We start from the raw sequence: 15,359 nt of genomic DNA on the forward strand, positions 1-15,359 counted from the left end.
TCTTTCAGCATCTTTCTATCTATAGCCCTATGCTTTGTCGTACACCTATTATAGGTCAATCTCTGGTTCCTCACAAGTTTTTTTAGGGTGATTATTCCAAGGAGGTTCGTTCTTAATATGAACTGTCCTACTGGGTACATATTTATCCAGTGCATGGGAGGGGCAGCTTCTGAGGTAGTGTTGCTGTGCGGTGGCACCACTTGTATAAAAAAAGAAAGAAAGAGAAATCTACGTGAACTGCACTTAAAACATTGTTTCAGAGTATGTATTTTCTAATTTGAAGAGTCACGTTTTGCCACACATGCTCTTGCATTAGTTTTCTGAAGCTTGGAGCCAACTGCAGATTGGCACTGTCTGTCCTCATAAGCACTGTTTGAAAGGCTTGGCTGTTGGTTTCTGACTCAGAGCGTTCCACTCCTTCTGCCAGAGAGCAGTAAAGTGCAGGACCTATAGAAGCACAATTTGCCATCTAGCAATCATGTTAGAATACATCAGGGTGCAAATTTCTTGTAATCCAGTTTTACAATCTTTCTGCAAGTTAATACAAATGCATCCCTAAACATTAATTAATGCTTAATTAAATCAAACACAGAATAATACACTTAAATAATATTATAAATAGCTATATGTAATTTTAATATAATTATGCCCTTAGATCTTGCAACTAAGAGGCATTACTTCAATACTGGCATATTTCACAACAGCATGGCTATTGCTACAGAACAAAATAACTAATGGATCCACCACCCATTGAGCATTTGTTTTTCAAACAAAGGTGAAGTATTTCTATTTATGCTCATTACGTTCGTGTGATACAGTTCTGTACAAATACATTGTAGTTATTGCGAGGTCAGGTAATTGACTGTATATAGTTGTCTGCACAGTGTTATCTGCAAGGGAAAATTCAGTTGACTGAAAATAACAAACATGGGCAAAGTAAATGAGTTATTAAAAATGCCATTTAGCAACAGGACTCTCAGATTAAAAACACTAGGTAGGCCACTCCCAAATCAATCTGTAGCAGCAAACAAAAAATTGATGCCATAAGTTTAATCCAGAAATTTACCAAAAGAAGAAATAGATTTGTAGTTATGAAGAAAGCAATGCTGTATTTTGTTTTCCTTGTGTGTTATTTGTGGGAGATGTTCATTGGTGTAAGACCAGAATAATTGATACTGGGAAAATATGGTCTAAAATGAAAGCACATGAAATGTCAAAGTGGCACATGAATAATGTGCTTAGTCTTTCATTTCTATGCAAAACCAACATTCAGAAGAAATTAGATTTGCAATATAGACAAAAAATTGACAGCCACAACAAATGTGTGCAAAAGAGTAAACTGTATTCGGTTCTGTGGTGCTTTGGAATTGGCTATCAGGGGCCATGATGAATCTGATACCTCTCCAAATAAGGGGGTTTTCATGAGCTAATTCAGTTCAGCACAGAAGTGGATAAAGATCTTCAAGTTCATCTCATTCAAGATCAAAGGCGTTTCTATGACTGTTCAGAACAAACTACTGTAATGCGCATCGAAGTGTACTATGATGAAGTTTATAAAGAAATAAAATGCTGCACCGATTATGTTGCAATAATCATGGATGAAAACACAGATGTGTCTTGTGAATTTCAGTTGGTTATTGTTTTGCGTTATGTTGTTGTGGGAAAACCTGTTAAAACATTTTTGAACTTTATTAATCCAGAAAGTCAGAATGCTCATACTATAGCTGAAAGTATTCTGAAAGAAATTGAACCATTAATTGGCAATGATCAAACAAAACTAATAGCTCAGAGTTACGATGGTGCAAACTGTATGAATGGCAAGTTGAATGGGGTTCAGAAATTAATTAAAGACAAATATCCAAATGCAAACTGCAACCGTCATTATGCTCTCAGTTCAACCTTATGTCTATGGCAGTCTCTTGAGAGCTGAATCTCAAGATAGGGCAGGATAAGGTTACGACTGTAGATGGGGCCATAATCAGTTACTCTCAGTTGCATAACAAATATGTAAACTTTATTTAAAGAAATTAGGATTTTAAAACAATCTCTTAAAAACACACACATACAATTGACTGCATGATGGCTGAAGGCCTTATCACAGGGGGAGGGAAATCCACAATTTTTGGGGTGAAGGCCACCAACAATAACCTCAAACAACAAACGGCTCAAGGCCTAAATTAGAAGTCAGAAGAACAATTCCAAATAGCACATATTAAGGTAAATACTTTGTTTTAAAACAAACTGTAACACAGCTGAAAGCCTTATTATAAAAGAAGTGAAATTATTACTCTGCTGAAGGTCACAAACAATTTCAAATAACAAACAGCTGATGGCCTGAATTAGAAGTCAGGAAATATTTCCAACTAGCACACATCTCAAGAAAGACCTTGTATTTAAAACAAGTTTGTCTTTAAAAAAAACTTATTGTAGCATGGCTGAAGGCCTTATTATGAAAGAAGTGAAATTATTTCTTGGCTGAAGGCCATACACAACTTAAAATCACAAACGGGTGAAGGCCTGAATTAGAAGTCAGAAATAACAATTCCAAATAGCGCACATTTCAACACATACTTTGCTTTTAAAACAAGTTTCTTAAAAAAAAAAAAAAAAAAAAAAAAAAAAAAAAAAAAACTTATTGTAACACGGCTGAAAGCCTTATCACCAAAGAAGCGAAATTATTGCTCAGCTGAAGGCCACTCAGACAATAATTAGAAAATTACAAATATCCTTAAAACAAACATCACAATCTAAGGAATCAGGACAAGCGCTTCTCAGCAAGTGTTCCAAGTGCCGGCCTCAAACATAAGGTAAAGTGAGACAGGCAGCCAAGAGCTGTACTCATGTAACAGGATGGTAACTCAAACTAGGGGCAGCTTAAGTGCCAACTGACTGACCAACCCATCTGCCTAACGTCTAATCACTGGTACAATGATGGAATATTTTTAGGCAAGGGTGAAGAGTCAGACAGCACTACGCCTTCAGAAAACACCCAAGGCCAAAGGAAACACTAGAACCATGATAGACCTTCCCCCCCCCCCCCCCCAAAAAAAAAAAACAAAAAAAACACTGTGTCGGACAGCATCAACATGATGAGAAAAGGTACACTGCCAGAAAAGTACGCTAGCCTCCAAGGCAGGTAACTAGGGCCTTAGCGGCCACAAGGCAGAAAATACCACTGGTTGCACTTTGCTAATAAGAATAATATTAAATTCAATAATGAATAACAAATGGAGAAAGACAGCTGCAATATTTCACCGCCTCAAAATACTTCACTCATTGCTGCTAGGCTCAGCAGCCCTGGGAGCAAGAACCTGCTAACTAAAGGCAATACCTCAGAATAGTCGAGGTTGCATTAGCAGTTAACTCTTCACTCAACTTAAATGTCCAGGGTACGGTGTGCAACGAAGTCATTGCTCTCACAACTACCCCTCCTCGATCTGGCAGTGGGTCTGGCTAGCCCTCACGCTACACGGACCTGCTCGCTGCTGCAGCCCAAACCAACCTGATGTCTGTTTGCAACTGCCCCACTAAATCCAGTACGCAAACAACATTAAAATAACTGCTCATTCAAAACCACAAGATATGCACAGATCCGGGAAAATAATTCCACCAACAACTCACAACACTAAAACCAGTCACTGTGAAACAACACAGACGAGTTATAAGCACAATAGATCGTCTATTGACAACTTATTGCCACGAAGTCACTTTGAAGGGTGGACACACACACACACACACACACACACACACACACACACACACACACACACAAGTGAAAGTTGCACTACCCAAATATCACAGTCAATTCAACTAAAACTTGCTGAATCTGATCCTTGACATGGTCATGCACTCTCATGAGCACATTCTTCCATCAGACAGTGCATATGTCTCCAGCGGTCGGGCGAGTACTGGCTGTCCGGACCTCACTGCTGCTCCATCCCAACAGAACTAGCTATACGCATGGCGACCCAGAAATTCTAGAGGCCTCTCCAAATATGGTACCACAGTATGCGCTATAGATAAGCGCTGCTGCTGCCACGCGAAGACAGGCAGGGTGAGCAAACGTAGTGGTGTCAGTGAACACACTAAGAAAACGAGACGGCACTATCACTATTACAAGATGCCAAACTATGAACGGCACCACCATGGGCCGCACACAGCTCACCTCTGTTAATCACAAAGGCTGCATCTTTTTTGCACACCTTTCAGGTATTTCTTCTATTTTTTCTAACTCACCGCAGAGTTCAAAAGTGTTGCATAGCATTATTCAAAAAAGCTTGCCGCATGTGTGTGATGAGATGGAATTATCATTCGCGAGTAGTAAAATATGTTTTTGAAAGCAGGGAAAAATCTTATTGCTGTTATGGAATTCACTGAAACAAATGAGAACATAAAACTATCTTCTACTATTGAAAAAACTGGTTCATACAAACAAAGAGTGCGAGATAATGAATTCATTTTCTGCGTATCATTTTTCTATAAGATAATGCCTCATGCAGATGTACTTTTTAATCAGCTTCAGAAGAAGATAACTGAACTGACCCAACAACACAGAACAACCAGAACTTTGAAGCAGTAATGCAAAACATCAGAGATGACATTGGCTCCATCCTCAATGAAATTAGTTTCGAAAATGATGAAATGCTGCCTGCCAATAAGCCATGGATTCTCGATGGGCATAAAAAAAAGAGATCCTTTGGAAGTGTGTGATGTCATCCTTTCTGAAATAAAATTATGTTTTCAGTTCACTGGACATGTCATTGCAGCCAACTTATTTGATGTAAATCAGTTTGACAAATACATCACAAAATTTCCATTTTACCTTGATATTAAAGACACATATACATTTCTGGATAAAAGAAAGTTGAAGGGTGAGCTTCAAGTCTTCTATGCTAGGCCTGAGTTGAGAGTAGTTGCTGATGCAGTTCTTTTGTTGATTCTAGAGGATGAACTTCATGACACATTCGACAAGACTGTTAAAGATTTGAAACTGCTAATCATGACGCCTATCTCGACATCAGAAGCTGAGTGGGGCTTTTCAATGCTCAAGAGAATTAAAACATTACTACGAAACACCATGAAAGAAGACCAACTTAGTACCTTAGGGATGCTATCCTGTGAAAAGTCATTTGTGTGCAAAATTGAACGTTTCAGTCTGAGATAACAGATTTATTTGCCAACAAGAAGGAGTGATGAATTGATTTACAATATCGTTCCTACTAATTATTTTGAAGCTGTCTTCCCAAAGTCACGGAGTTGCTGCTTTTGGTGAATACAATGCTTTTAGTATTAAATGTTGATAGTTTAATTAAATTTGCTTTGCAAAATTCAGATTATAAGTTCAAATAGTTTATATACGTTCTATTATTCCTTGTGCTGGCACTCATTTTATAGCGGACACTTTTCTGGCAGTCAGCTGGGAACATAAAACAAATGAGGAGTTCTGGCTGTTACTGGGAGAAGAGCAGAGTAATGGGACAAGCTGCGCTTCCCTCTCAGAGGGCTGGCAGCCCATGTCTTTTCTGACTTCTGTGCACCTGGGAAGGCAGAATCGATGTAATTATGTACATATGGATCACTGATTCCATCTGGTGTTGTGAGAGTCACATTTGAACCCTGTGACAGAGCAAGATCGCTCTTTGCACACATTTCAAAAATAAGAAAATGAAACAACCAGCTAGCACAACTCGAAGCAAAGTGGAGCACATAAATCATTTGGTAATGGCTAGAGCGCAATTGTTAGCCGAAGTTGGTGGTGTCATTACGAGGTAATTCAGGCCCGATCTCCAGCAGTATCTTATGCAACTATACATCAAAACACCCCCTGCTTATGACTGCCACATAAAAGTGACTGAACATACCCTGTGAGGAGGGAAGAACTGTGCTGTCGATCAATCTCTTACTGTGCATAAGAATAGGGCTTTTGTAATAATTGTTTATTTCTGTTTCTTTATATTTTTGTTTGATGTAATATCTTATGAAATATATGAATTATCGACAAAATTCTGCCGTGTGCAGTGGCCGCGCGGTTTTAGGTGTCATGTCACGGACTGTGTGGCCCCTCCTGCCAGAGGTTCGAGTCCTCCCTCAGACATGGGTGTGTGTGTTGTCCTTAGCATAAGTTAGTTTAAGTAGTGTGTAAGTCTAGGGACCAATGACCTCAGCTGTTTGGTCCCTTAGGAATTCACACGCATTTGAACATTTTTGACAAAATTCCATAATACATTTGATGCTATGAACCTAACCTTTTTTTAACACCACCAGTGGAATACCTCCAGCTCCCACTGGTGTATGGTCAACTATTCCTTTAAACTTGAGCCCATAGTTCCTCTAAATGCTCCTGCCCACTGCTCATACTTCCAAGTTCCTTATTAAGATATGGCACTGCTGATTTTTATCTAGTATACTGAACTTATACATCTTTCTACTCGTATTTGTTGTCCTTTGTACTTTAGTAATCATTGTTGCCACAGTCGCATCATGGCCACTGAAACCAGTTTCAGTGTGGACGTCCTCAAATATGTTAGGTCTGTTTGTTGTCATTAGATCCAATATATTTCCATCATGAGTGGAGTTCCTAACTATCTGTTCTAGGTATTTTTCAGAGAAGGTATTTAGTACTGTTTCAAAGGATTTCTTATCATGCCCAACATGAAAAAAACTTTAATTTTTCCAGTTCACTGTTGGATAATTGAGTATTCACCAATGATTACAGTATCACTAGGAAACTTATGTACAGATGAACTGAGGTTTTCTCTAAAGTTTTTGTTTAAATGAGGAGATGAGTCTGGGGGGTGATGGAAGGATCCAATTATCATTTTATGCCCATCCGTTATAATGACTCATGCCCAAACAACTCACATAAAGCTTCAATTTCTATTTTGGTGGATTTGAGTTTCTTGTCTACTGCGACAAATACACCACCTCCATTTCCAATTTGCCTATCCTTTTGATATACACTTAAAATTTTCCCCAAAGTCTCACTGCTATCAATTTCGGGTTTCAACCAGCTTTCTGTACCTAATGTTACACGAGCTTCACTGCTTTTCATGTGCACTTCAAACTCTGGCAAATACTTTGGCAGTTTACCATTAGGATTTTAATACCTCACCTGTGGGAGGGAGTTCTTTTGATCTTATGCTCATACTTCTGGGTTTCTTGTAGCTGTTGTTATCTGGATTGGATGGAAAGTTGCCTACTCTAAAAAACTCTAAAAAACCATTGTGTGTGTCTCTCACACAGTTAACTACCTGAGTAGCAGCCTCAGATGTGTTGTGCACATGTGACCAATTTAGGGTAATCCTACAGTTCTCAAACCTATGGCATGAGTCCAGGAAGTGCAGCCTTGCTTGTCATAGAACCTTTGAAGTCTCTGGTTCAGTGCTTCCACTCAACTCGGAACAAAAGGGCCACAAGCAGTTCTGGGGACAATGTCGTAAATTGTGAGCTTTGTTGTAGCTCCATGTGCAAGGCTGGTCTTCTCGACCTTCTCTACCAGTCGCTGGAATGACCCAAGTATGACCTCAGAGCCCAGAAGAAATGCATCATTTGTTCCGGCATGTGCCACAGTCCGCACTTCCTTGATCCCTGTTCCTTCAATGACTGCTGGAGGAGCCCCTTCAACATGTTGAATGAGGCCCCCAGGAATACAAACTGAGTGCACCTGGTGTCCTTTTCTATCCCTTGTTCCCATTTCCCAAAGGGGTAACGTCATTTGCTGTATGTTTGAACTGCCAATAATTAATAGACCCCTGTCCTTTTGCATTTGCCTCCTCTTGATGCCAGACAAAACAGATTTCCTGAAAACAGATGAAGTGTGTCCCACTTACTCAGTCCCAGTAAAAGACAGCACCTAAAACTTGTTGATTAGGGGGATCAGTACAACACCCTGAGTCCTCCTTGGACCCCATCCACCCTGTACAGAACACTTAGATCTACTATTGATATGCCTCTCGCAGTCATGTGTATGAGTAATGACAGAGCCTGTACTCTCTGCAGAGAAGACAGGATACAAAGGAGAGTGTAGTACTTAAGGTACTTGTGGTACCAATATCACAGTTGTATGACTCTTGGGAGCTCTTCCATCACACCAATTTGTAGTAACTGCCAATTGTTTGATGGTAGTCACGGCGAGTTCCAGCTGTCAACCAACTCATACCTTGTTTAAGAACAGCATTTGCAGTGGGACTGTATTTCAACCGGTGCAGTGTATTGTAGTACACAAAACAAGATTTCTATTAAGGCAATACAATAACCTGTGGTAAACATTACTAGTTTCCTAAAACATTTAGAGGTTAATTATAGTTGTTTGCAAATTCAAAAATGGAGTTAATTTATGATAACTGCAGATAATATATAGGGCTACTCCTCTTTAAGATAAAGCTAGATGTAGACAATATGTATCCAAAACATTCATTATTGAAAAGTTGCTTTGATTAACAGTATGAAACAATATGGCACTGCACTGAAAACAATTGGTGCGTGTGATCAGAATGGCTTATAAGGTGTGCAGAAATGTACAGTTAATCTGTTGATTGATAAAAGTCTTCTCAGGTAATCAGCCGACTGGTGGTGGTGTCATGTTGCAATGTTTCAATGACTTTAATACATATCATCTTCAGAATTCACCTGAAGATGATAGGTGCCAAACTCATTGAAACTTTGTGACAAGATAACACCACTGCTCCACTGATCACCTTTGAAGATTTTATCACTGGAATGTGCTGACAAAGGCTGAAATCACACAATTTGTTGATTATGTGTTTTATACATCACACACTTGATTAACATTATGATGTGCAACATGCCATTTCATCATAAGCTGCCCACTCTTTTTTTTTAAATGGTAACACAAAAAGCATATGGACAATGTTTTTACAATTTACTATGACAATACTGCAAAAGTTACAATAAAAATATGACCAACAGCCATGCATACTAGCCACATGTACCAAAAGAATATCCTGATATAAGTATCAACGTCAGTATCTGTACAGTTATTTGCATATTATACAGGATGTTCCCAAGGCCATCACTAGCTCTTGCTATGTATCTAGTTGTATAAATACTAATGTTGACACATATATCAGAATGTTTTTATGGGGTGTATATCTGGAAGTTCCCGAACTCAAAAACAAATAAGACATTTCTTCCTCAAATTTATTTTTATTTTTGAGCATAATCTCTTGTAAGCACTCTCAATAATGCTCCCATCTCTCTAACTCATCCAAATAATAGTTAATGTCTTTCTCTGCAAAATAGTTGTTTTTGAAGTGATGGCTTCTTCACTCGACAAAAATTTCTGTTCTCCAAGTTCAACTTTTAGCTGAGGGAACAAAAAAAAGTGTAATGAGTAAGGAGGACTGTGAAGCAATTTGTGCACTGTTGCCATGGTGACCGCTGAGGTATGAGATGGTGCAGAGTGAGAAATGGTGGCACCCAGCATACAGTCAGCTTTGTAAACCCAAAATTTTCAATGAATATGTGACAAACACATTATTGAGATATGCTCATAGCTTGTGCTATCTCTCTCACCCTAATTCTCTAGGTCTCTAGCACCATTTGGTGAACTTGAGCAATGTTGTTATCAGTTGTGGCTATTCTGAACGTTTGTTGTCACCCAAGCTTATACAACTACATTTAAATTGAGCTGCCCAAAATTTCACAATGGTAAATGAGGGTGCAAAGTCCCCATATGTAGCCTCTAACTCATGCTTAATTTGTGTAGGAATATTGCCTTTAAAGAACAAACATCTCGTGACAGCTCAATACTTGATTTATTCCATTTTCACTAAAATACTCACATTGATTCATTACAGTGAGTGTCAAACAACAATGGTTGAAATTTTTGTGAGTGCCTTACTATACATATACAAACAAATTCCCCAGATTCTGTTCACAGTGCTGGTATCTCCATGTTGAGGTTGGAAACTTTGCAGACTACCCTGGTATGCATGGCTGTTAGTCAAGCTAGTAATTTTATTTATTATTTATTATGTATTTCTAGACTTTTGTAGATTTAGTCTTAGCTAACAGAACTTAAGTTTTTACACCACCATTTTTCCATTTATAACAGATCTAAAGAAGGTAAAAGCCGAAACCAGTAATTACGAATTATACAACCACTGTGATCACAATGGATTGTTACAAATAAAGTGCCATAACATGATTGCAAACTTGTTTACAGCCTTCATGTCTTCAGTTGATGTTTGATGTGGGTGTTGGAGTCTACATTGCAAAACATTTTGGAAAGTAATAAGGAGAGAGTTGAATACAGGTTAGAAGCCAACATCTAAAAAGAGAAAATGTTTGCTTCTTTTGGTAGGTGTAAAAATGGTGGAGCTCTACAGGAGTAGCTCAGACATTTTGTTTTATTTCTTTTGAGTAGAGAGTGTAGGTTGGATATGGTTAGAACATTTGTAGGTTTTTTTCTATGACACAACACCAAGACAACTGGTTATTAAGTTTGAAGAATGAATAAGCAGTGGTACAGTATCCTCATGTTATTTTTGTATATGCATTTATAAAATATTTAAATTAGGGTACCATATGGTCAGGGAACATAATGAGTAATTCAGAGCAATTGGATGCAAATTGGTTTTAAAATATGGCTCAAAAGATTTTGTCAAACAATGGACAATCCAGGATGGAATAAAGATGATATTATAAAACAGATGGCTTACTACTCACCATGCTGCAAGGATGTCAAGTCACAGATAGGCACAACAAAAAGCTGTCAAACATTCAAGCTTTCGGCCAAAAAGGCCTTCATCAGAATTAGAACGCGCGCACGTGCGCGTGCGTACACACACACACACACACACACACACACACACACACACACACACACACACACACACACACGGGCATGCAACCCACCACAGTTTCTGGTTGCTGAGGCCAGACTCAGGTCATGTGTGTGTGTGTGTGTGTGTGTGTGTGTGTGTGTGTGTGACAATAATCAATTTTTGACATAAAATGTAATTGAATAGACAAAAAATCTACTCACCAAACAGTAGCAGGAGAACACACATATTAAAAAAAGGTTTTATGTATGCAAGCATTCAGAACCACTGGCTCTTTCTTCTGGCAGAAGGGTTGAAGGGGGAGGAAGAGGGCTGAAAGAATAGGACTGGAGAGGCTTAGGAAAAGGGGTAGAGTTTGGGAAATTCACCCAGAACGTGGGGTCAGGGAAGCCTTACTGGACAGAATGAGAAGGAAAGACTAATTGCTGGGGACTGCATAGAATGAGATTTGAAAAGCTGAGAGCTCAAATGTGGAACACAAGGGAAATATGCAAGATATAGATTACTGCTGAAACATCAAGCATGAGTGAATATGAGTGAAAAGCTAAGTGCCCTTTATGTAATATAGGTGGGAGGGGGAGGGCAAGAAAAAGACAGATCAGAAAATGAAAGATGTAGAAAACTATAATGGAGTAAAGAAAGGAGTAAATACTATGAAAAAAGAAATTCAAGTAAATTGAGACCAGTTGGGTGGCAAAAACCAAGGACATGTTGTAGTGCTGGTTCTCACCTGCAGTGTTCGAGTGACTGAGGTCACAACTACCATCTTGTAGAGCATGCTCTGCAACAGGATATCATACGCTGCCAATTTACGTCCTCTGCCTACACCCATTCGTCCTATCTGATAAGTTTGTGGTAGTCATGCTGATGTAAAAGGCCGAACAGTGTTTGCATAACTTCTGGTATATGACGTGTTGTTTCACAGGTTTTGATTGTATATGTTTTGCTAATTACAGGGCTGGTATAGGTGGCAGCAGGAGGAGCATGGGGCAAGTCTTGCAGTGGCGATGGTCATAGGGTTAGGAGCCAGAGGGTAGGGAGTAGGGAGCAGAAAGAGCACATGGTCCAACAGGGATGTTCCAGAGATTGGGAGGGCAATGAAAAGCTATTCTGGTTGTGGTGGGCAAAATCACTGACAGAATGGATCTCATTTCAGGACATGATTTTAGGAAGACATGGTGTTGTTGAAGTAGCAGATTAATACATTCAACACCAGGATAATACTGTGCTCTGAAGTTGTTTTTTGGAGGGACCAGCAGTACAAGGATTAGATGTGATGGCCTGGGTAATTATGTCCAGTGAAGACTGAGGTGAGAATGGTGGTGTATTGCTCTAAAGAGTCTGCATCCAAACAAATACATTTGCCTGGAATGCTAAGGTTCAAATGGTTCAAATGGCTTTAAACACTATGGGCCTTAACATTTGAGGTCATCAGGCTTCGTCAGGAAGCAGCCGCCGGTTGCGAAAGCTCGAAATTTTGTGTGTGTGTGTTTGTGTGTTATTTTATTGTGCCTGTCTACCGGCGCTTCCCCGCTTGGTAAATCTTGGAATCTTTGTTTTTAATAAACTAAGGATATCACACACATCCATGCCTGAGGCAGGATTCGAACCTGTGACCGCGAATGCTAAGGCTGTACCCTAAATCACTTCAAGAAAATGCTGGGATGGTTCCTTTGAAAGGATGTGGCCAACTTCCTTACCTAATCTGATGGGACCAATGACCTAGCAGTTTGGTCCCCTCCCCCCAAATCAACCAACCTCTATGGCGAGGAATGTTTGTCATGGAAAGGATGGAAACTATTAGAGTGTAAGTACTGTTGTTTGTTAGTACATTTAATGTGGACAGAAGTGTGTAGTTGGCCTTTGGTGAGCATGAGATCAACATTAAGGAAAGTGGCATGGGATTTGGAATAGGGCTCTGTGAAATCTATTAAATTTATTTATTATTTGTGAAAATTATACTCTTGGTCCCTCCAAAAAACAACTTCATATCATACCATTTGTCACTCAGTGTTATCCTGGTGTGGAATGTATTAATCAGATACTTTGAAAAGGGCCGTGATTTCCTAAAAATCATGCCATGAAATGAAATCCATTCTGCCTAAGATTTTGCCCACCACAACCAGAATAGCTTTCTGTCACTCTCCCAATCTAGACAACATCCATGTCAGACCCTATGCTCCTTCTGCACCCTTTTTCATGCCCTATGTCTCCTAACCCTGTGATAATCTTCACTGCAAGACTTGCTCTGTGCACCCTCCTAGCATCACTTATACCAACCCTGTGACAGGCAAAACATATACAATCAAAGGCAGAGCCACTTGTGAAAGGACACGTCATATATCAGCTGTTTTGTAAACACTGTTCAGCCTTTCACATCAGTGTGACTATCCCCAAATTATCAGTTGGGATGGATGGGGATAGGCAGAGAGTGTGTACTGACAACACACAATATCCTGTCACAGAGTATGCTCTACAACATAAAAGTCATGACCTTGGTGCCTGGATTCCTCTCCCAGACACCAGTTTCTCAGAACTCCGCAGGTGGAATTAGTGCTACAATGTGTCCTTGGTTCTTGTCACCCATCTAGCCTTAACTTACATTAATTTCTCTGATATCAGGATTTTTTTCACAGTAACTATGCCTTCCTTTACTCCATTTTAGTTTCCTACATCTTTCATTTTCTGACCTGTCTATTTTTTGCTGTTCCCCTCTCACCTCTTGCACATAGCTTTTTACTCTTATTAACTCATGCATGACATTTTAACAGTAATCTCTGTTTTGAATATTACTGTCTTCCACATTTAAGCTATCAGGTTTTCAAATCTCATCCTGTGCAGTCCCCAACATCAGTCTTTCGTTCTCATCCTGTCCGATAATTCTCCCCTGATCCAGGGTTCAGGGTGACTTTCCCTAACTCTATCCCTTTTCCTAAATCTCTCCAGTCCTTTTTCTTCACCTCTCTTCCTTCCCTTAAAGCCCCGCTGCCAGAAGAAGGAGCCATTGGATATGAAAGCTTGCATACGTAAGACCTTTATGCTATGTGTATGTTCTTCTGCTGCCATTTGGTGAGTAGAATTTTTATCTGTCCAGTTACATTTTTTATAATCTATCTTTTTCATAATATTGCTGTTAATCAAAAGTTTTTGTATTTTTTAGCCATGAAATAATAAAATTTATTGCTTTTTGTGGTATTTTTTAAGCAAAGATAATGCTCATGCAACTAGTGTCATATTAAAATTATTGTCATTCAAACTCAGATGAGATATTATCATGTTAGAATTATGATATAATCGTATTTACTAATAGAATTCATTATTGACGATAATTTTGATGACATTGGTAGTACAAGAGCAATTGCATTCGGTGTATCTTGTCAAAGAAGTAATAAAGATCCAAGTGATTTATCATAATGGCATTCAGCAATTATCACTCAATGGCTGTAAGCTTAAGAATTTTAGATGGAATTTAACATCTTTAGGAAACCATTATTTTAACTGGTTTTGATCATTTTGATGTACCTAGGGCATATCGGATATCATTTTCTTCAAAATACACGGGACAAAATATTACAATACCTAGTGCAGCGTATTTAATATTAGTTATCACTGTCACATTACGTAGCCACCTTAATGAAACAAGAATCAGTATCTGATGTAGTCAATCCAGAAAGGTGACTCAATCCATTAAGGATTAATTACATTCACTCATACAATATTATAGTACTGCTGGTTTATCTTTATTATTCCCTGAAGTGTCATGGATGTGCATCAGCAGAATTAGTAGAGTAAACAGTTTTCAGCAGAATCTGAAATAAGGCATAGTAAGGGCATATGTTTCAGAGTAGTTCTCTCTCTCTCTCTCTCTCTCTCTCTCTCTCTCTCTCTCTCTCTATCTCTATCTCTCTCTCTCTCTCCCTCTTCCCCATCTACTATGACAGTTAGTTTCAGGCAAATTAACAGCTTGAGTTACTTTATAAATTCATACACACAAAAGCAGTACAGATATTTAATGATACACATTCAAGAAACAGAACATTATGGTAAGTGTGAGAACATGGTGAGTGCTTTGGGTAGGGTATTATTTCATTTTATAAGTAAGTTCTTAACTTACCATGTAACTATAGCGTTTGATGAAGATCTGTAGATCCTCTAAGGTGGTAAATTCGTACAGATGCAGCTGCATTGAGAAAGAGAAATTATAGATCTTATTTATCATTAAGTACATATGTTCTATTAGAAAAATAAATTATAAATCAATTTAATTGTGTATGTAACAATGTGCATATTTTCCAATATGTATTCAGTTATGTGTAACCTTTTGGTTTGATCATATTGAAAGAGAAATTTGAACAAATTAGTGTAGATGAAGTGTTTGTTTGACAGGCCTAAAGAAAGTATATTTTCAATGATATGAAACATAAAAAAATAAAAATAAAAAAAATAGAAAGACAATATTTCCGAAGACCTTGATATGCTAATTTCTTTCTGTAGATCTTAAGTGTGATAGTGGTCAAACATTTGCACTTCATTGTTCAACAGTGATTCAGGTGC

At 38.6% G+C, this 15,359-nt stretch overlaps 1 protein-coding gene across 1 annotated transcript in view; it reads right to left on the reverse strand.

Annotated features, from left to right (window-relative positions):
• LOC126335740 (inactive ubiquitin carboxyl-terminal hydrolase MINDY-4B) overlaps positions 1-15,359 on the reverse strand; it is a 130,341-nt gene that overhangs the window by 6,870 nt on the left and 108,112 nt on the right. The window contains exon 5 of the mRNA XM_049999197.1: positions 14,920-14,985. Coding sequence (XP_049855154.1) covers positions 14,920-14,985 — 66 coding nt within the window. The remainder of the gene's footprint in view (positions 1-14,919; positions 14,986-15,359) is intronic.

The sequence above is a fragment of the Schistocerca gregaria genome, chromosome 2, assembly GCF_023897955.1.
Source record: "Schistocerca gregaria isolate iqSchGreg1 chromosome 2, iqSchGreg1.2, whole genome shotgun sequence".
Taxonomy (NCBI): domain Eukaryota; kingdom Metazoa; phylum Arthropoda; class Insecta; order Orthoptera; family Acrididae; genus Schistocerca; species Schistocerca gregaria.